Below are 22,047 nucleotides of genomic sequence, written 5' to 3' on the forward strand. Positions count from 1 at the left end.
ACCACAAAGAAAATCTAATACAGCAAAAAAGTCCTAAGGAGAGAGATGAGAGGAAAAATCTCCACTATAATCTAACACCCTGTGACCCCAAAGATTCTACTAAAACCATTGAAGAAAATGTAACCATCTTTATCAAAGACAGAGAGAGACAAATCTGAAACACCATCCAATAAAAGCGCAAATATCACCAAAAAACATTGCTAGTCCTGGATCTCCGGAAACCTGGATAGTAATAAACAGGGAAAGGCAAACAAATGTCCTTTTTAGCAGAAGTTTTAAAATTGCGTTGTGAAATATTACCAGGAAAAATTTTGAAAAGTTAGCCCTAATCCTGGAAAACACCCCTGCAATAGTGACCGTCCAAGAAACTTTAGCTCTAGAAACATTTGATCAGGAAGACTACTTCGTTTATGATGTTCCGGCGGAAGCAGTAAAGAGGGGCCACGCAAAAGGTGGACTTGCATTTCTTCTTAGAGAATTCCAGTGGGACTTGGAGGTAATTAATACACTCCTCATGAATGTCCAATGTTTTATGATCAATCACTGGAAAGAAAACTCCGACACCTCTCAAGATCTGGTAATTTTTAATGTCTATATCCCTCCAGGACCCAAACTGGATTCATTAATGATAATAACATTTGAGGTAATTGAATCAGTATTAGAATCTAAAGTGTATCCCCCTGTCATCCTAACAGCAGATTTTAACTGTAACATTTCAAATGCACTCCTGGAAAAATGGGAGATTGGTGATCAAGAGGAAGCATTGTCCATTCCACTACCAATATTTCCAACAAAGATAAAAGCAGATAAACATGGGAAAATACTACACACTTCAGTAACATCAATCAACATAGTCATTCTAAATGGTAGTGTAGAAGGAGATATCCCTGCTGCTTTTACGCGAAAAGGTAATTCCAGGTTTTCAATTTTACACTACATAATTTGTAGTCAAGATCTTTTCAGGAAAGCTAATTTATTAAATATTAAATTTACACGAGAAAGTGATCACACAATTCTGTCCTCAAAATGTGAATTTCATTGCAGCCTACTTTCCCAACAGCTTTGACAGAGTAGATACAAAAGGGGGTGGTGATGGACGGAGCATCTGAACCAATCAAACACTCACACCCAGTCAACAGATCAGGGTTTAATCTATCACTGTTCTTTAGCCCACTCTGCCACCCCAGTTCAGACATGGCCTTATGCAAATCAGTCTGACCCTGTGCCTCAAGGGAACAGTCCAGCCCGAACTGCCAAGCCATGCCCAGGGCCGGACTGGGAATCACAACCGGCCCTGGCAAAGTGCTCGGCCAGCCACCCCTCCCCTAGGGGGGAGGGTTGGAGGTGCCGCCGAGATCTTTGCCGAGGCCGGTTTTTGGCCGATTTTGTTACAGGGCCGATTTTGCAGCTATGCTGCAAAAATGGCCCTGTAACAAAAACGGCCCCCAAAGGCCCAAAACCGGCCCCCATCCTGGCGGCCCACCAGGGGATTTCCCGGTGCCCACTATGGCCAGTACGGGCCTGGCAATGCCTTCCCAGGACCGGAAACAAGCTTCCGAGGACCGGTTACCAGCATTTCAGCCGTCTTCAGCCCGGCTTGCTTGAATCCAGTGGCAAAGTGAGCAAGGGACTCACGTCTGAGCATACCCTGCCAACTTATGGCGAACAAAGCGGTACAAAAGGGGGTAGTGATGGACGGAGCATCTGAACCAATCAAACACTCACACCCAGTCAACAGATCTATCCAGAGTAGATAGACCCACAACTTGAGAAATTAGGAATACCTGACAACCTTCTTCTGATAATCATATCACTACATACTGCAACATGATGTAGAATACAAATGGGGAGAGAAAAGGGAACTTACCCGAACAATAGCTACACTGAATGGATTAAAACAAAGTTGTCTTTTACCCCCCTTTTATTTTCTCTTTACATGAGTGATCTCCCGGATTGCTTTTTAAAAATTAACAATTTCCCACCAAAATTATGATCCAATAATATTCATGTTTTGTTGTATGCTGACAATGTGGCCTACAAATTTTTTTACCTGCGCTAACCAGCTACACAGAGGAATTTCTTGTAGTGCCAAATATATCTAAAACAAAAGTTGTTCCTTTTAGAGGAAGAAAGCCATTTACTCATTTCAACTGGACACTTGGGAGCAAACCATAGAGGTGGTTAAAGAATATACATACCTGCGGCGAATCTTTACACAAACATTACAAATTTCCGCCCATCTCCAGCTTATAGGGCTTAAAGCAGACGCCCAGCCCCCATGTTAGGGCACTGCAACGTTTATTTTCCTCCTCTGGGAATAGGCATTTTCACTCCTTTTTAGAGGTTTATAGTTTGAAAAAACCTCCTATTCTATTATGTGCTCTGGAATACATCTCAATTAACAATTGGCACACAGTCCAAGTCCAGGTTTTACGTCTCAAGATATCCTTAGTCAGCTCTCATGCCAGAGCCATCTCTAACTTTCTAAGTTGGCATATAATCTCTTTCCTGCAGATATGGGATCTTTACGGTGTATATTAAAAATGGAGACCTTCAGGAATGAATCATTGTAATATACTTTTAATAAGAATCTTAATACAGCCTTTTACTTTTAGCACTGCACGTTAGCACTTTTAAAATCACCCACTCACTTGAGGCTTTTCTTAAAACATTTGACCTCGAGAATAAGCTACCATCTTGATGTTAAACACTATTCTCAAAATAAAAAATTATGTACAATATGCGTAAACAGTAGAATACAATTCCCAGCAACAATATGTTTGTTTTACTTTAGTTCACAGGGTCTAAAAGCCTCATCCAGCTGCAGCATGCGTCCAGCCTGCCTCGCACCCCAGTCACTCCGATCCAGCTCTTAGAGCAATTCTTATCCCGAAGTTATTACTCTGATTTGCCAACTTCCCTTACCTACATTGTTTGACAATGCCAGAGAATGTTCACCTTGAACACGTGCTGCGGATACGGGTATTCTCAAAGAAAAGAGAGAAATCACCAGATGCTGCCAGAAACCGCAATATTTTCCAAGGGTTGGACCACGCTCTCTGGGCAAGCCTGTTCCAGGGCACCCTGCCCTTCAATAATAAGGAAAATCTGGCATAATTTGCGTTACAGTAGGTTAATTAATCTTAGTGTAAAGGGGATGAGTCCTGGGAGTCCTTCTTTATGGATTTTATCAGGGCGGTTCTTTGCTGATATTTCTTTATTGATTTGAAGAAAATGGTTTTACATAGCTTATGTCTTGTTCTTGTCTCTTTTGGTCCTCGAGGTCTCTTTCCCTCTGGGGGATAGACAATAGTATCTGATACCTGTCAGATGGTTATTTAGGTATTCTGTAATATCTTCATGTTACGTTTATAATGTTCCCTTTTACGTAGTTTCTATCTCAGCCAGTGTGAATGTTCTGTGTGGAATGTTGGTGTGATGTACATAAGTAGAAGTCCTGGGTGCCTGGTGTGAGTGTTGAGAGTTGGAAGATGGGCTGAGCAGCTAGCAGGCTGCTCCTGATGGGTCTGTTACCTTATCTTATGGACTCAATAAATATCCTCCAAAGACACTACTTGGCTACGTCTACTATGTGACCTCATGAAATCTAGCTGCCTACATGAAACAAGGGTAACTAGAGGAAACAAGAGTAACTACAAGAAGTTTGGAGCTACAGGCAAGCCAGCCCAACCAGTGTCCTTATCAACAGACAGCCCCAGCCTGGCCATGCTCCAGTGGACTTATACAAATGTCTTTGGTGCTAGTAATTAGGGGTGTGTGGCACACTACTACCACATCTCTATTTGGTGGCTTTCTAAATCAGTATGGATCTACTGGTTTTGTGCCTATCTCAGGCGTGCACGTTTAAAACAAGGGACAACCTGCCACCTCGATCTCAAAATCCTTACAAGAGAATTTGCTTGTTGGTAATTGGTACTACAAATCTCTTGGGTCATTTGTAAAGGTTACCTTCAGTTGATATTGCTCTGGCCATGTCATTATGTGCTTTGCTATGGGATATAGCTGCACATTGTGTCTTTATGCTTTCACTGTTAGAGAATGCAGTGTGAATTTTTGGGAACCTGGTCGCGGTGCCAGAAATCTACTCGAGATGTGGATGATCTTTGCAGAAAAGAGCCCAGTTTCCTGCTGTTGGTGTGAACTTTCAGGGGGTGAGACCATTTCTGTGATTTTTATTGTCCCTGTCGCCCCTTGCCATTCGGTAGTTGGTACGCAACGTTTAAATTTGAAAAAGAGGAGCGTGTCACTTACAGCGCATGCACTCTTACCTGCGTCATGGAGTCCTGGAGTTCCTTTGTGGGATCATCGCTGACGTTGTGGTATCTTCGAAGCCTTGGGTTGCAGATGGATCCCCTTCAGCGCATTTACCGGGAGCCATCCGGTGCGATGTCGACAGTGTGCCATCTTTAGGTTGGCTGCGGCTGCTGTTATGAGTTGGTGTACAGTCTTCATTTGCCCAACCATGTTTTGCAACAAGTGCGGCGCAAGTGTGTGTGTAAGACCGAGAGCATGTGGTCTCTCTACTGCTCCTTCTGGTGAGATGTCCTGCGGTTTGGGTGTGGTCTCCTGCCCTATCGATGCTACTACTACACACTCTTAAAAAAAAAAGTTAAATAAAGTACTTTTTTTGTTTTTGGGACTGTCAGTGGTGTAATTCGTTGTTCCAGAATTCAGCTTTGGCTGTGTCATTCTATGTCACATGCTCCATAAGGAGCCAAGGAAAATAAACCCAAGAGACATGTATAGTGTGTTTATACTAATTAGCAATTAACAAGACTGTTTTGATATGACTCTATTGATTAACTAGTTACACATTAGATTACACGTGTAGGGTTACAACTTGTTAAGTATTCATCATCTTTGTAGTGTTGTGTATTGTTACTCACCTAGAACTTTTTGGTAATTTTTGTTCCATGGACTAATATGTTGATCTTTAGTTGTTATTGGTTGGGGTATTTTAGATGCCTAAATTTTCACGTTGGTTTGCGTTATGGGTTTAAATTGCCCAATCTTTTAGGAAACGAATGTACCCTTATGCAAGGGAGATTGTAGCCTGGTATTAGTAGCCGGGTGGGAGGCTGCTCACTTTGGTTTTGGGATCGGAGTTTGCATTATTTAAAGTCATACAGTTTTGTTATGCCACAGTTTATGCTTCTTTACACTTTGGTGGCATTTGCTTTAGAGTTGGTGGTAGTCACTTTACATTCCATTACATGAAGGATGGTTATGGTGTTTTGTTCCACCTTACATTACATTCCCTTACATGAGGGTGGTTCTGATCTTGGTGGATGGTTCCCCACCTTTATGTGTTGTGGTTACATTGCATATGAGGTTTTGTGTTGTGATCATTGTGTTTAAGTCATCTTGCAGTGCACATTTGGTTTTCACATTTTGTTGTCTTCAGAGTAAGGCGCCCGCACATCACAGGTTTGTGTCGTGGGTGTTAGTCGCCCTGCACCTCATGTGTTGTTCTGTGTAAGTCGCCCTGCGCTTCAGGTGTTGTGGTTCTGTGTAAGTTGCCCCACACATCACCGTGTGGACACTCTGTGTTTACCTTGTGCTGCACTTCGGTCATGTTGTGTAGTCTTCTTGTGCTGCATTTGTTCTTATGAGTGTGAGTCAGATACAACACTGGTTCTTTGTCATATTCTAAATGTGTTTTACCCTTCATGAAGGAGGTTTTATATGTCATTCTATCCTGTCTAGAGAGATGACTTAATGGGTTTCAGTCCTATTTACACAGCTTACGTTATGGGTCCCAATCCCATTTTCAAATGTGCCCCTTATATGAGGTGTGGTGTGTTGGTTATAGTCCCTTCCCCACAATTACTATGGTCAGGTACCTTACATGAGTAGTATTTTCTTGGGTGCAATCCACCCATAGTGTTAGAGTTCTGGAGTGTGTTATTCCCTTTACTCTTTTCAAATGTGTTCATATGTCTTTTAATGTGGTGACTTCTCACTTTGTGTCCGTGAGCTGCTCGTGCTCATCCTTACTTTTTGTTTCAATATTAAAGGAGGAGGATGGTGATTTCCTCATAGAAAAATTACCAAAGCAGTACCAATGTCTCTACTTAACAAATCAGGTTTTATACCCTGTAGAGATTGTGAGGCACAGATGACCATCACGGACCCCATGCCATTTGTTAATGGTGCTTAAGCTCTCACCATGGCACCAGATCATGTTCTTCTTTTCTCAGTATGAACCCCGGAGCCATCAAAGAATGAGAGACCAACCTGTTTTTGGTTCAGGCCAAGGCTGACCATTGATGCCAAAAAGTTCTCGATCCTGTTCCCGTGCTTCATCTTCCTAGTCCACTAAGTGGAGGAGACACCACAAAAAATCACCAAAACACTCAAAAGGTAAGTCTCCCAGATGTTCTCCAATTCCCCACAGGACGTTCATCCTTGGAGCCGGAGTTGGTCAAAATCCCGGCTGAGGACCCTCCTTGAAGCCGAGCTCCTCCTCTGGGACCGGCTCCGTACAGACCTCCGCCTTTCCTGGAACCTTTGGCCCTGGTTTCCGTGCCTGAGACTTTGACACCACAGTTCCCTGAATTTCTGACACCAGTGGCGCTCCTCTACATCGTGTGCAACATATTTACAAAGGCTCCAACACTCTTCCATTCGTTCCTGCCATTCCACATGACGCTGCTCTGCGTCGCTCCTTTGCATCTGGCAACCTCTGTCCTGCTTTGAAATAGGACTTAGGTTCTCTGTGCCACAACTACCTTCATGGCTAGCACTGCCACCTCCACCTCCAGATACGGAACCAATGATGCCGCAGACAGATGTTGAACTCCTCCGTAGAGAGGCAAAAAGGTTACTGGAAGAGAAAACTTACCGAGCACGCCTTCTTGAAATGTTTGGTATGGAATCAACCTTGTGGAGTATCTCTTCTATGAAGATTAAAGGCAGGATTCCCTGCATGATTATCAGGGTCTACCATCTGCAAGTGGCCTTTATAATTCACCTGAATTGCCCATGGAGTTCCTTGCTGGAGACCACCCACACTTGAGGTGATGTCTCTCCATAAAATCATGCTGCGAAGGCCTTGAATTTCAAGCTGCAATCAGCAGAAATGAAAACCAAAGCTTCACGAAGTTCTTATTGCCATTCTCACCCACAATAGAGCCCTTTTTGTCTTTTAATGATGCGTTACTGGCATCTGTCCCGGAGGCGATGGAGGAGCTGTCTTTTAAAACAGCGTCTGACAGACTTGTGGCTCAACACTGCCGCTCAGCACCAGGCAACCCATAATTCCTATCTACCCATACATCACCCAGGAACCTTGCTGTACAGGCATCCTGCATAAGTATGCAGTTGAGTGTAGCTTTCCTCATGGAACCATTGGGCTAGGAATCCAAAAGACAAGATGCTCGGGCAAGGAAGCCTTTTCGTCTAGAAGTATGATCTTAAAGTCATTAAGTGGCAACTGTCTGCTTGCCAGTTGTACCCATGTGTTCTGGAGCATAGCCCAAGTAATTCTGCCTCATATCCCTGCAGACATAAAATAATATTTTCAAGAGATCATCGCCGATGGACAAAATTCTTCCTGCCACTTTATTAAGACGGTCTTGACATGGCAGACTCAGTCACCTGGGGCATGGGTACCTCCATCTCAAATTGTTTCCATGTTTTATTCCAGATATCTAACTTTTCTTCTGATTTCTAGTGCAATTTGATAGATATTCCCTTTGAAGGAGTGCACCTCTTCGGCGTCAAGGTGGATTTGGCGCTGGAGAGATTCAAATCATCAAGAACTGCAGCTGTTAAATGGGCTTTCAGCTTCCACTTCAAGCAAGGATTTTGAGTCCTGTCCCACTGGGGGATCTAGAGAGCAAAGAACTAGGTTCTCCAGAGGAGCAGGGGATTCACATCAATCAGCTAGAATTGCAAGCTATTCAGGTGGCACTCATGACCTTATCCCCCTTCCATCATTTGTTGGTCTGTCCAGCTCTTGACAGACTACACTGTAATGTGGTTAATGAACAAACAAAAGGGAGTAGGGTCTCACCTCCTTTGTCTAGATGCTCCGATACTGTGGTCTTGGACACCCCACCAAGAGATATGGCTCACCACCAATCACCTAGCTAGGTCTCAAAACATCAGAGATGTCTGGCTCAGTCGGCACTATCTTGCTGATCATGAGTGGCGTCTTCTACTGGAGGTAGTTCAATACATCTCCACCCAGTGGGGCACTCCTAAGGTGGACTTGTTTGCCCCTTTGGAAAATGATCAATGTCAACAATCTGTGCCCTCCAGTATCCATTGAGGAGAGTCTTGGAGGACCCATTTCAGTTGAGGTAGAACGTACAGCTGCATTACATGTTTCCTTCATACCCTTGATTCCTCAGGTTCTGAGGAAGAGTCGCCAAGACCGGGCTTAAGTTAATCTTATAACTTGAGATTGTTCGAGAAGGGTGTGGTACGCAGACCTTCTGTGCTTCTCCACACATCCTTTGCTCTGCTTGCCATTCAGGCAGGACCTTCTTTACCAGTCGGGAAGACTAGTTCTGCATCCTAATCTCTAAGGCTTTCACCTATGTGCTTTGAAATTGAGCAGGGGCAATTGAGCTCCTTTCAGCTGCCACTGGTGATAGACGTTATACTGTCTATATGTTGCCCCTCCACTAAGTCAGCATACTCCGGCAGATGGGGCAACTTTGTTGCTTGGTATGCAAACAATTGTGCAGATGGCTTGCAGGCCCAGATATCCCAAGTGCTGATGTTTGTGCTTTCCCTAGCTCAAAGATGATGTGCCATTGGCACTGTGGAGGGCTATTTAGCTGCCGTTTCTGACTGCCTCTTTCTGCTCTATTAGCCATCCCTGCATAGGTCTCCTATTGTCTTATGTTTTCTTAAAGGCCTGACTTACCTATTTCCTCCCACTCCATTTGTAGTTCCTCAGTGGGACTTGAATTTGATTCTTACTTTCTGATGGGGGCTCTGTTGGAGCCCCTACACAGTTGTCTTTTCACATGCTAATCCTCAAGATGGTATTCTTGATTGTCATCATGTCTGCTGGACAGGTCAGTGAATTGCAGGCCCTGAGCTGTCGTTCACTGCCCCGTTCCCCTGCTTTTCAGACTGGTTGGTGTTGCAAACAGGTACTGCCATCCATTCTAAGGTGATCACTCCTTTTCATCCTACCCAATCACATTACCTTCCCAGCCTTCTACCCTCAACATCATCCCTCGAAGAAGGAGGAATGGTTGTATCTGAGGCGGGCAGTTAATTACTACCTAGACCGCACCAAAGACTATCGTTCAGATGACCAGTTCTTTATAGGCTGTTGAGGAGCTGAAAAGAGGATGGCAGTTTAGAAGAAGACTCTCCCATTGAAGGATCCTCTGGATTAAAATCTGCTGCGCCCTTGCCAAGAAGAAGCTGTCTGAAGGTATCAGGGCCCATTCCACCAGGGCTAAGTCCACCACTTCGGCATTGGGTGTCCTGATATAGGAAATATGTAAAGCGGCAATATGGACTTCCTTGCACAACTTTGCTAAGCATTGTGTTAATGCATAGATGCATAGGGACTGGCTCTTCGATAGATCCATCTTGCAGGATTTCCTGGTCTGAAACATTCATCATTATCTTTCTGGGCAGGGTATTGCTGTGAAATCTGTTCTACAGGTGTGAAATCTGCAGTTAGACGTATCCATCAGAAGAAAAAGTTTCTTATCTGTTGATTGATACTTCTACTTGCACATTCCTCGCTGACATGTCTACCTCCCCATTTTGATGGATGAAATATAGAGACAGTAAATAAAAACACATTGTATTTATGCATATTGGTACTACAAACTCACACAGTTGTTTATGCCCTCTTACATCGAAGGCTTGGAAAAAATGGAGGGGAACTGACGCCAATGGGCTTGAGCTGGCGCTTTATGGACAAGTTGGCATTGCCTGATGTCACTTCTGGTGCTGACTGGGTCCAGTGCCCTTTACTGGCGGCATCAAGCTTTTGGATTCAGTCTGATGCCTGGGAATCTGCAGGTGAGGAATTGCAGGTAGATAGAGTATCCACCAGAAACATAGAGCCTGGTTTAGATTTTGGCAGATGGATTACTGTGTCACAAAGGTAACGATTATCCTGTCTGCCAAAATAGAAATCCCAAATTATCCTATGGAATTAATATTTCGGCAGACGGGATATCCATCACTGTTGTGACGGAGTAACTCGTCCACCAACACCTAAACCAGGCCCATAGTTATCACAGGTAAGTAACGTTTTCTTCACTCCCATGACAGTTTTCCTTTTAATGATGTCGGTCTGAAGGATATTTGAGTTGAAGTAATTTTGAGCTTATGTACCATTCTCTTCCCTTTTAGAGGATAAAGTGATCATGGGAATGGAAGCTTTATTTTGCCCATTGTTGCTACAGAATTTCTCTCAAATCAATATGTTTGCCTGCAGGGTTTCTTTCTACCACTTGCACCATGAGACAGTGAACAGTATATGTTCTAGGATAGCTCTTTTTTTTCACATAAAAAGGTAACTGCTTGTTACTTATGGAAGACTCTCCAAAGGCATATATTCAACTAAGCACACAAAGGGGATTATGAATTTGACAAAACTCAAATTTTGTAGATTATTATAGATTCTATTGAGGGCGGCTGCACATTTTTTTTTTACTAGGATGCAGTCTGTAAGGCAGACCACTTTTTTCCTTTAGCATTTTGTGCTGTTACTTTTCTGCCTTCCAAATTTGTAGCACTAATGAGGGGCAAGCAAACCAATCCGAGGAGGAAAATGTATTTATACACCAATCTTACTATTATTGAGTAAGGTTGCTTCTGATGGATCCTATGCAGATTATATTGCTACCCCACCCATGCTCATGCTCCTTAAAGTATTCCAAGTGCCTCTGTGGCTGGTATTTCTCTGAATATTTCATTCATATGTGACATTTAAATCCTCTACAGAATTCTTGTCTTGTCAGCACCACACAAACTCCATATGCTTGTGAACCAAAGTTTTCAAAGGTTCGTAATTTTTTCCTTCTGCTGGCAGTTTCAGATGTTGTATAGTTGTGATGCTGTTGTATGCTCTCCTAAGAACCTCCACATTCATCAACTGATATTTACTAAGAATTTAGAATATTATTGTTTAATAGAACAGGGGATATGTCCCAGGCTAGTGTTACAACATGTCGAGTTTAGGAATGTGCAGAAACCGAACTCTTCCCTTGCAGTTTTGTCACATACCTGAGGAAAAAGTAGTGAAACTCTCAAATTCCCCTGCATTAAAATTATCCATTTATAGACTTGTAGTGGCAGAAGAATAATAGCAGAACACTGAAGAGAGGTGGCGGCAAAGTTGATTTCTATCAACATTAACAGGGGAGTAAAAGCGGTCTTTAGGCTATTCGTAGAGTGTGAATGACTGCGCAATGCAGAATTCCTATTGTATGGCTTTCAATGACAGGACTGAGGGAAAATAATCCCTCAGTTACCTATTTCAGAAACACTTGACTAATAAGAACCAAGATTAGTTCCCCATGTTCTTAAAACTTGACAGTTTATGCATCTGAGTGTTCCAGTTAGTGCTTCATTTCCTCATTTTAAATGTAATCTTTATTTTCAGAAAATCTGCAGAAGAGGTAGAAAAACGAGCTTTTACGACCCTTGTGGTTCTGCTGACTCCCATTGTGGGGAGATATATTAAGCGCAAAAGAGTTTATCAAGTATGCATGGAGGAGATGCCCTGGAAATCTCAGATGAATATAATTTTGGCCTTTGCACATTTTAGTTTACTTCACAAACACCTGGAGCAGATGCCAAAGGATGAATTCGATCTTTCACAAAGCACAAAAAGGTACAGTACTTTTCAGAACCCACTGTCTATGAAATATACATTTACAGTCATTTTCTGTATGCCATGTCATTCTCCTCTTTCCGAATCCCAATTTGATTTTTTTAATAAATGTTTCCACAATTATTATTTTCTTTAGATTCCTATTTGATTACTAAGATATACCAATGCCCAGTAATTTACAGTCACAGGTCTGAGTCCAAGTGCACAACTAAATAGAATATAAGCCCAGTGAAAGATTAACAATTCTTTTTTAAGTTCTTTGTTTGTTTCCTTTTTCTTTGCTTCAGTCTTTTTCCCATTTTCTTAACATATTTTCTTTCATCTTTATTTTTTCTTTTGTTCATTCTTCCATCGTTTGATCTTTGCTTCTATTGTTCTGTACTTCATTCTATTTCTTTTGATATTTATTTCAATCTTTATTTTTTTTAATTTACTTTATTGTTTGAAGTTTTTAGGTCGAGCTAGACGGAGAATGCGCTGCGTCTTCGAGGCCTAATTACATTCAAATATAGTATTCTTCCTCCCACCTCCTCTTAATGCCACAGTTGTGTTACTGCTGCCTGTTTTACTGCTCCTTCACCCACCGTGACTCTCGCTCCGTTGCTTGTTTTAATTTGTCCTGCCCCATAAATGGCAGGCATGGGAAGCATGCAGGGAAGAGTGGGGCAGCTTTGCATATTCAAAACAGAGAATCTGAAAAGCAAACCGCAATTTTATTTAACAGACAGCTGATAGTTGAAATTAAATGAAAATGTATACCGCACACTACTACCCGAAGGTGTCTAGGCGTCTGTGAATCTGACTAAGAGGTGGTCCAGAAACAAAGACTGAATTGTTTAACAACCAGGTTTTTAAAGACTTCTGAAAAGACAGAAGATCACATTTAGTCTTAAGAGACATTGGGAGGGAGTTCCAGAGTTTGTCTTCCTTTCACCACAGTGAGCTGTTTTGGGGATGACAAGATTAAGAGCAGATCAAGATCTGAGATGTCGTGGAGGAACATATCGGCAAACATTATGCTAAAAGTAAACCGGGCCATGCCTATGCAGTGTCTTGAAGGCAATACAAAGTGACTTAAATGTAATCCATTTTTAGGTCCAGCCTAGAGTCCGTGCCCAAGTGCTTCTCTAGGGAAGATCCGTGGTAGTTTAGTACGGCAGAGAAGCCCCGCCCACTACCCCATCTTTTTCATTGGCTTGTGTATTTGTCCTTCGTAAATGCTGGCTTCTGGTTCCTAAATAGGCTTGTTAGTCTCTCCTTAATACGACTGTGTCGTCATTTGATTCCTCTCGTGGTTACTGGCCCCTTTACTTCGGTTCTTACACCGCAAGCTCTAAATTCTTTATTGAGTTTGCCCTGCTTGAGGCAGGACGACGCGCTTTGTTTACTTTCAGCAAGCTGTGCGCGCTTTCACTTTCGAAGGTGCCAGGACAATTCTTGCTTTTTTAACAACCATTCATGGCGGCCGCAAGTCTTGATGCGCGCCGGTTGGCCAAAAATATACCTTGATGTTAATAAACCATTCCATTCAAATTTCATCGATATTTTAAAAAGAAAATGCTCGGATTACATCACGATGTGGGGAAACGGATATCGGACACACGTTTTTCTGTAGCTTTCAGTAATTGCCTGTTATTTCATATTTTATCTTACCAGCTGTTCCAAGCAGGAGACGAGCAGCACGGTGCTCAGCTGTCCTCCAGCAGTGCCTGCGCTCAGCTGATGGCTGCTGAGCTGCATTTCCTTTCCTGGCTCGTGTGCTTGGAATATTATTTGTTTAGCCCCTTCCCACCTCAGACACAGCATGGGCATGCACATTTATTAACGACGCAGCAATCATTTTGTGCTCGTCAATGTGTGTGTTGCCTTAAGCCCCTCCCTCTCTTCGTCATGCTGTTCATTTGCATTGCATTGCATTTGCCGGCTTCAGACCGGCCCACTCTACGGAAGCAGTCGTCGTGGCTGTTATGGATGCGCTGAGACAGGGGGCTGATAAGAACCTGGCCCAGGCCTTGGTGTTACTAGACCTCTCTGCCGCTTTTGACACGGTCGATCTTGTCATCTTGATCGACCGTGTCAGAAATGCGGGTATCCAGGGCCTGGTCTTGTCCTGGATTGGGTCCTTCCTTCAACAACGCTCTCAATCGGTTCAGCTTTCCACTTTCTCTGCTCCCCAAATCTCACTTTCCTGTGGTGTCCCCCAGGGTTCTGCTATATCCCCCCTTTTATTAAATCTGTACATGCAACCCCTTCTAGCTTCTCATCGTCACTTTCCCGTCACCATCTTCAATTATGCAGACGACCTGCAACTAATTTTTCCCATCGATCCCTCTCCTCTCTCTTGCTCTAATTTTCAATCGATCATGCTTACCATCTATGAGTCGATGAACTTCAGCCAACTGAAGATCAACCCCAGCAAGACTGAGTTGGTCCTGACCGGTGGGCCCACAAACCCTTGGAGTCCTAATTTTTGGCCCCCAGCTCTTGGCTCCCCCCCCTGCCCAGTCAAGTCTGTGAAGAGCCTTGGTGTCATCATTTCCAGTGACCTGTCGATGAGGCCCCAAATCAACTCCGTTACCTCGGCCTGCTTTTATCACCTATGCAGAATTGGTAAAATCCGAAGGTTCTTATCCCCAGAGGCTCTCATTCTTGTTATTATGGCCCTGGTCACCTCACGCATTGATTATGCGAACTGCCTGTATGTGGGGATCCCCGCGTACCACCTTCATCGGCTTCAGCTGGTACAAAACCAGGCGGCCAGATTGGTCTTTCAACAACCTAAGTACCAACACGTCATGCCCTTGTTGAAAAGTCTGCACTGGCTCCCGGTCGCGTCCCGCTGTATCTTTAAAATGGGCTGCGCCGTTTTGAAATCTCTATCTGCTCTTGCCCCTGCTTTAATTTCTCTTAGCCTCAACCGTCACATTCCCTAATGGCAACTCAGGTCCTCTCACAATCTTTTGATCACCCCCAGGTTCAAACGGAAGAAACATGGCGGTGCCTGTTTCTCCTTCCTTGCTCCTTCGACCTGGAACTCCTTCCCTCTCTCAATCCGGCTCACTCCTGACTACATCACTTTTCGTAAAAACCTGAAAACTTATCTGTTCCAATTAGCTTATGAATAGTACCTTACTCACCTGCTCCCTCTCTCCACTTGTCCCTGAGCGCCATGAATCCAATTGGTGACAGTGCGCGGTAACAAGTTCTTTTAACATAACATAACATAACATTGTGCTTATGGGTGCATTACAGTTTTGGTGCTACTTTCCTGAACCTTTATTTATTAACGGCGAGCGTCCATTTTGCTTAGCCCAGCCCTGCCCTTCCCTCCTCATGCTGTGCCTTCCATTTGCATTCAATAATACCACCACAATGATTTTGGGCTCGATGGTGTCCGTGTTGCTTTAGCCCCGAACTTCCCTAGTCATTCAGTGGTGTTCCTTTGCATTTATTAACCGTGCAAACATTAATTTTTTGTTACCTTTGAACAACGCACATATTTTCAACACAATATATTTACTTTTATTAAAGCAGTAACCAATAGTAGCCCCATGGGTATGCGCAGCTTGCAAAACTCTTTGTGCTTTAATAACGCACGATTCTTATCTTATCTTTTATCTTATCTTACCATTTTATAAGAATCCTCGGTTGACTAGATCTTTATTATCTGCTAAGAAGTGTAAAGGGGAAAAACTCTAATTTACCTCATAATCAATCAAATCAATCTGGTAACTCTAAAGGATCATTGACTCTGAAATCAAATGTTAAAGGATTTATTACAAAGCCAAAAATAACTGAACATACAAACACCTCAACACAAGGTTAAGGAAGTAAATGGACACTAATACAAACATAATCCTACCCAAAAGTCTCATCCGACTCAGAATAAGAAGAATAGTTAATTCTAAATGCATCAGACACGCGATTACTGCTCCAATCTCTATTTTAGTATTCATTAACCTAGAACAGAAAAGCAATTAATCTGCCCCACATTGTTGCTAAAGTGACATCCCTACTTAGCATCATTCCCAGGCAAGAGACAAATGTTGTCAGTAAGGAGGACTTCCTCAGAAGTACACTCTCTTGCATAGGTAAATAGTCAAAGCTACAGAGCTCATTCTAAGATGCTCCTTCTAGCTTCTCCTCTAGTCCTCATCTCCTCCACCCTCGGGGCACTGTCCCTAATACAAAATCACAAAACAGTAGAACACACCCTCTACACGCCCCTTTGGACAGGTCTTCTTTCCTGTACTCTTCCATCGAAACTCTGACTTCATCCAGAAACTGTTGCTGTGTCCTTGGGTCCCAGGCACCTTCTCCACTGAAGGTTTCATATCTGTATTCCTGTACACTCCCATGGCGGCTTCTCCTACCATCCTAACTTCTAAAACAAAAGGGTTATTCTTCCTGACAAGATGTGTGTCCTAATCAAACAACACTGCTGCCAGCCCTGGAAAAATCAACTTACCCTACTAATTTTAAGGGAAGAACAATGGTTGTTATGAATAAAACATAATAACCTGCTATTGCCTTTGCAAAACATACAATTTTATTGCTCTTTTTTACACATCTCAGAATATTTTCGCAATATTTTTTGTGCGTGGAAATATAAATGAGACAATATCAATTATATACATAAAAACACATACATCAAAGGAAAAAATGTGACTATAACAGGAAAAATATTTACAACACACTGTACATTTCACTCATTCTTGGCCAAACATTCATACACCACCACTAACCACATACAGACATATAAAGGTTCCAGTGTCAAAAATGCTACTGCAAAAGTAATGAATACAGACAAACAGTTTTTTCAGTGTAATACAAATTGTTTAGATGATCTGTTGCAGGAAAAGAATCCTTTCACTATTTACAGTCCAATCTGAAGTTCTATATGACCCAGAACCTGATCGGTCGACGCGTTTCGAACCTCAATAATTCAAGGGTTCTCCTCAGGACCAATAGTGTTGCTTTAATCTTGGGTCCAAGTTGACCACCTGTATGCCATAGAAGATTGTGTTTCAAAGTCACATCAGAAGGAGCCGCTCCAATCGCGGGTTCCTACTCGCAGAGACCGCTACCACTGCTTGGGTGGGCAGGTTGCCCTCGTTGCAGGCACTTCGTCTATTTCTTAATCCGTGTTAGTGTAGTTCTTCGATGCGCATTATTCCGCTTTCCTCACTCTGCTCGGCTGCTAGCAGAAAGCGGAATAATGTGCATCAAAGAACTACACTAACACGGAAAAAAACAGTTTGTCTGTATTCATTACTTTTGCAGTAGCATTTTTGACACTGGAACCTTTATATGTTTGTATGTGGTTAGTGGTGGTGTATGAATGTTTGGCCAAGAATGAGTGAAATGTACAGCGTGTTGTAAATATTTTTCCTGTTATAGTCACATTTTTTCCTTTGATGTATGTGTTTTTATGTATATAATCGATATTGTCTCATTTATATTTCCACGCACAAAAAATATTGCAAAAATATTCTGAGATGTGTAAAAAAGAGCAATAAAATTGTATGTTTTGCAAAGGCAATAGCAGGTTATTATGTTTTGTTCATAACAACCATTGTTCTCCCCCTAAAATTAGTAGGGTAAGTTGATTTTTCCAGCGCTGGCAGCGGTGTAGTTTGCTTAGTTTAGGCTGGCTCAGCCTCGCTGTGTAAAGAGCCAAGACCCTTAGTGTTGTGTTGAGATGTGTGTCCTTGCACCTGCAAGAAGAAGCATGTGAACGAAGCAACCTTGCACACACACAAAATCTGCTGACTACCTTCAACCGTGAGCCTTCCCAAAGAAAATATTTTTCAGGCCTGCAATATTCAGTTAACATAAGAAATCATGAACAGACCTCGCATTGCAAAGCATAGAGAATCAACTAGGCCTTTACACGTTTAAACATACATCTCTAAGATCACCTTATAAACATTGATTTCATTACTCTACATACATATTAAGCAAAGCTACACGTGCAGACTTTAATATGCTGCACATTTACTCTTAATGCATCACTTTATACGTGAACTAATTCATTATGCATCATCTAAAATACATTTTCGATTAAACACTACATTGATCTCCATAAAGAGCATAATTACATTTCTATTCGCACTAATATATGCTGCATTAGTACTACATTTCTAATGACTACACACTAATACTTTCCTTTAAATATGTGGGTACTGACTATCAGGGATTATGATGCACCCCTACAATTTTCAGAATAACATGACGCTCTATCAGCTTCGTCATGTTCTAGTAACTCGAGCCATGCTATAACTTTTAAATATGATCCCTCCTTCCCCCACACATGCCATTATTCCTCCTCCTTGCCCCATCTATGCCGTTCATGTGCTTTTTGCATTTAGACCCCATGCGGCCGCTCTTCGGGTTGCTGTCAAGCACTGTGTGCTTCCGTGGAGCATCTTCAAAGCCTGGATGCAAGATCTGATCTTATTAGGTCCACACAGCAGACATGTTTGCAGATTTTGCTCATTACAGTGCCTGCTTAAGGACCAAGTGAAGACACAATTTTAAGATCTAACAGTACATACCCCCACCCTGCACGACATGTGACAACGTTTAGTCTGCTGTGACTGTTGTGTTCTGTAGTTTCTTGTACTAGCAAAACAATAGTATAGTTTCAACACCCTTTGTTTCTTTCCTACGTAATTAGCATTGCATGCAATAAATTATATTTCATTTCTCAACGTCAGAGAAGCCTCTGAAATTACAAATGCTATTGTTTTCACTCATGTTTATTATTCCAGTCAGTCAGCTGCGCTTTGCTGTCACACCATCTCCTATCTTGGTTACATACCCACTAATTCAGACATCTCAGTGTTTTAATTGCTCGCTCATGTTTATACAAAACACGTCAACGCCTTGAGATCGGTATTGAGCACTGTATAACCGCAATTACATTACAAAACAATGTCCATGCTGGTATTCCTCATCACTTCTACTATGGCTGAAAAGTTAATGCTCATTTTGCAGTTTGCTCAAATACTCCTTGATGTTTAATCATCCCCCTACCAATTCCAATTCCAATTCCAAAAATTCTTTATTTCGGCCACATGGGCCATAAAAGATGCAATAAAATACAATACATATATTAAAAAGACAGTATTTACATATAAAAATTTTCTGCTGAACCCACATGGAATAAAAGCTGCAAGATAGTACCAGTTCAGGGGGACAGTTTCTTTCTTATTATCCATGCTGCCATTAAGAATTTTGAAACAGCAAAGACAATGTGGCCCAGAGTGTTAGTTTTCATGACCCTGTAGGCCTGCAGGTATTTCCTGAAGCCCAGGTTCCGACACAATGGTGCTATCCAACGCTTCCTGGGACTCTGATAAGCATGGCAAACAAACATTATGTGTAGGTCGTCTTCATCCAGGGCTTTACAACATGGGCAAAGTTTGTCACCCCCTGAGGACCATTTGCTGGTAAATACTTTGGTGGGGAGTGTACCAAACCTCCATTGGAGGAACAATTTCCTTGCCAGGAGAGGGAAAATAAAATCCATGAAGGGTTCAAAAGCATAAGAATTTTTGGATTCCATAAAACGTCCCGTCAGGGTGCCGCTGTTGTGAGCATTGTCCATATCAACGAGGTTTTTATTTTTATACAGCTGTGCAAGAGATTTACGCGTGATCCTTTGACAGCCCTGGGCTGGGTCATCCCATAAGTCTGGCAAGTTCAAGCTAAACAGTTCCGCCTTGATAAAAGCCAACCAGGGAATTTTGCTGTTGGCATTCAGCCTCATTACATGCATAAGGTCTTGTCTGTAGTGATGCAGTTCCTCGGTGGTCCATATCCGATGCCAGAACTTCACAGGTTTCGACGGGAGGTCTTCAGCAATAGAGGGAAGGCCCAAGTCGAGTCGTAAGGGGAGGAGTGGCGTGCCTTGCGGGAGAGCAAGTAAGCGTCTCAGAAAACTGTTTTCCACACCTGCCAGAGCCTTCCCTGCTTTGTGTCCCCACAGCTCACTGCCATACATGGCTGCTGCCTTCGCTTGGGACATGTATGTTTCCAAGGCCGGGCTTACAGACTTAAAGGTGGACTTGTTAGCCACCTTCAGGAGTGCACCCGATAGCTGGGAAAGTTTCAGCCTGGATCTCGCTATCTGGCAGTCCCAAGCTAGGTTTTCTTGGAGTGTTACCCCTAAGTATATAAAGGTTGAGACCCTCTCAAGACTAACATCCCCCAGTTTAGGATTTGGTCTGGCCTTGGCGGGAGGGTTAAAGATCATAAACTTAGTTTTCTCCGTGTTCACCTCCAACCCATGTTGATGACAGAAAAGGCCAAAACCATCCACAATCCTCTGGATCCCCATGGGGGATTTGGAAAGCAGGAGGGTATCATCAGCAAACATTATTGCCGGAACCCTCCTGCCTGCCAAAAACGGAGCATCATTGTCCTTAACAGTGTCAAGATGTTGGATGACACTGTTAATGAAAAGACAGAACAGGGTCGGCGCCAGGACACAGCCCTGTCTGACTCCTCGGCGGACCGGGAATTTGCCCGAGAGCTTGCCATCCCTCCCACACCTCACTTGTGCATAGTTGTTCTCATGCAACCTGATGATAATACTAAGAAGGTGGGGGGGTACTCCTAGCTTCTGCAAAACCTCCCATAGTTTTCCTCTAGGGACTAGGTCAAAGGCTGACCTCAGATCCACGAAGACCATGTACAGCCTTCCTCCCTCTAACATAACCGTCTTCCAATATAGGAGAAGGAGGCGGAAGATCTGGTCCATGGTCGACGTGTTCTTTCTGAAGCCAGCCTGGAGGGGGCTCATGATGTCATTGTCCTCCACCCAGTCCAGGAGATGGTTAAGGATGAGGCGCGCAAAAAGCTTTTGGGGTACGTCTATTAGGCTAATAGGCCTGTAGTTGGCGGGGAGCAGAGTGGAACCTTTCTTATGGATCGGAACAATCTCTGCCCCCAGCCAAGACCCGGGGATTGCCATGCCTCCTAGAATGGCATTAAAAAGGATAAGGAGGTATGGGCCCCAGATGTCCGGGTGGTGCCTAAAGAGATCCCCGGGTAGCCTGTCCAGACCTGGCGCCTTCCCCCACGATAGGTGCTCTAGGGCCGCCTCCACTTCCCCCAGGGATAGTTCCATGCGAGAATCATGGGAGCCTACAGGCGCCAAGAGGGATGTATCAGGGCAGGAGTTAGTGTCTTGATAAAGTACCCCAAAGTGGGCCTCCCACACCACGGGGGCGATGTTGGGTTCAATTGCTTTATTAAGATCCCCTATCCCATTGTTAACAAGGGCCCAGAATTTCCGGGAATCCCTGACTTTAAGGGCATGATGAAGGTCCTGCCAATGGTTCCAGTCCCACTCGGTCCTAGCAGTCGCCATCACTGCTTTGTAATGCTTCCTAAGGTCACGTACCTTGGCCTTATTTGACCCTTCTTTTATTGCAGCAATAAGCTCAGATTTTGCTGTCCTACAGGAAGAGGTATACCAGGTGGGAACATGGGACCTTTTCTTTCTGGTTGGCACCTCCGGGTGAAATAACTCGGCCAAGTCCCTCACTAGGTCCTGATGTATGTTGCCCAGTTTCTCATTATATTCTGGGGTACATGGTTCATTTAGAAGTGCATCCACCTCCATGAACCTGGGGAGTGCCAACTCATAAAGCTTGCTGATGGCCTCTTCTGAGCTCGCAAGCTTCCCCCACTTAACCTGGCGCCTGTTGGTTGTAAGGAGCAATTCCCCCGTGTCTTCTCCTTCACTTCCTACGGATATGCCCTCTGGGGGCAGGGGCCACTGGATGTTTAAACAAAGGGCATTGTGGTCACTATCAGACCTCTCTATTACCCTAAAGTCGAGGACTTTTGGCCAGAGCGTAATATCTAGCATGATATAGTCTAGCCTCGACTCATGGCCCCTTCTGTTAAAAGTACACACTGAGGGGGTATCGGAAGGGGTGCGACCATTACAAGCCCTCAGTGCGTAGTTCAGGGTGAGGGACATGAGTTGTATTGCTAGGGGTGACCAGGCTTTGGGGTGGGGGGAAGACGAGGGCGGGACCCCCCAGTAGTCGTCCTCGGCCGTGAGGGCACCCTCTAGTAGGCCTTCCAGGGGTTCAAAGTGGCAATTGAAGTCTCCTCCAAGCACCACCTTGTAGTCTCCCGGAAGTTGACCCAAAAAGGAGGATAGCTCGTTTAGGGTCGGTGAT

General features: G+C 43.5%; 1 protein-coding gene across 1 annotated transcript in view; it reads left to right on the forward strand.

Moving 5' to 3' along the window:
• CFAP54 (cilia and flagella associated protein 54) overlaps positions 1-22,047 on the forward strand; it is a 2,285,874-nt gene that overhangs the window by 972,350 nt on the left and 1,291,477 nt on the right. The window contains exon 34 of the mRNA XM_086918163.1: positions 11,615-11,845. Within this exon, the coding sequence (XP_086774289.1) occupies positions 11,615-11,845 (231 nt within the window). The remainder of the gene's footprint in view (positions 1-11,614; positions 11,846-22,047) is intronic.

This window comes from Lissotriton vulgaris, chromosome 1_1, assembly GCF_964263255.1.
Source record: "Lissotriton vulgaris chromosome 1_1, aLisVul1.2, whole genome shotgun sequence".
Lineage (NCBI taxonomy): Eukaryota > Metazoa > Chordata > Amphibia > Caudata > Salamandridae > Lissotriton > Lissotriton vulgaris.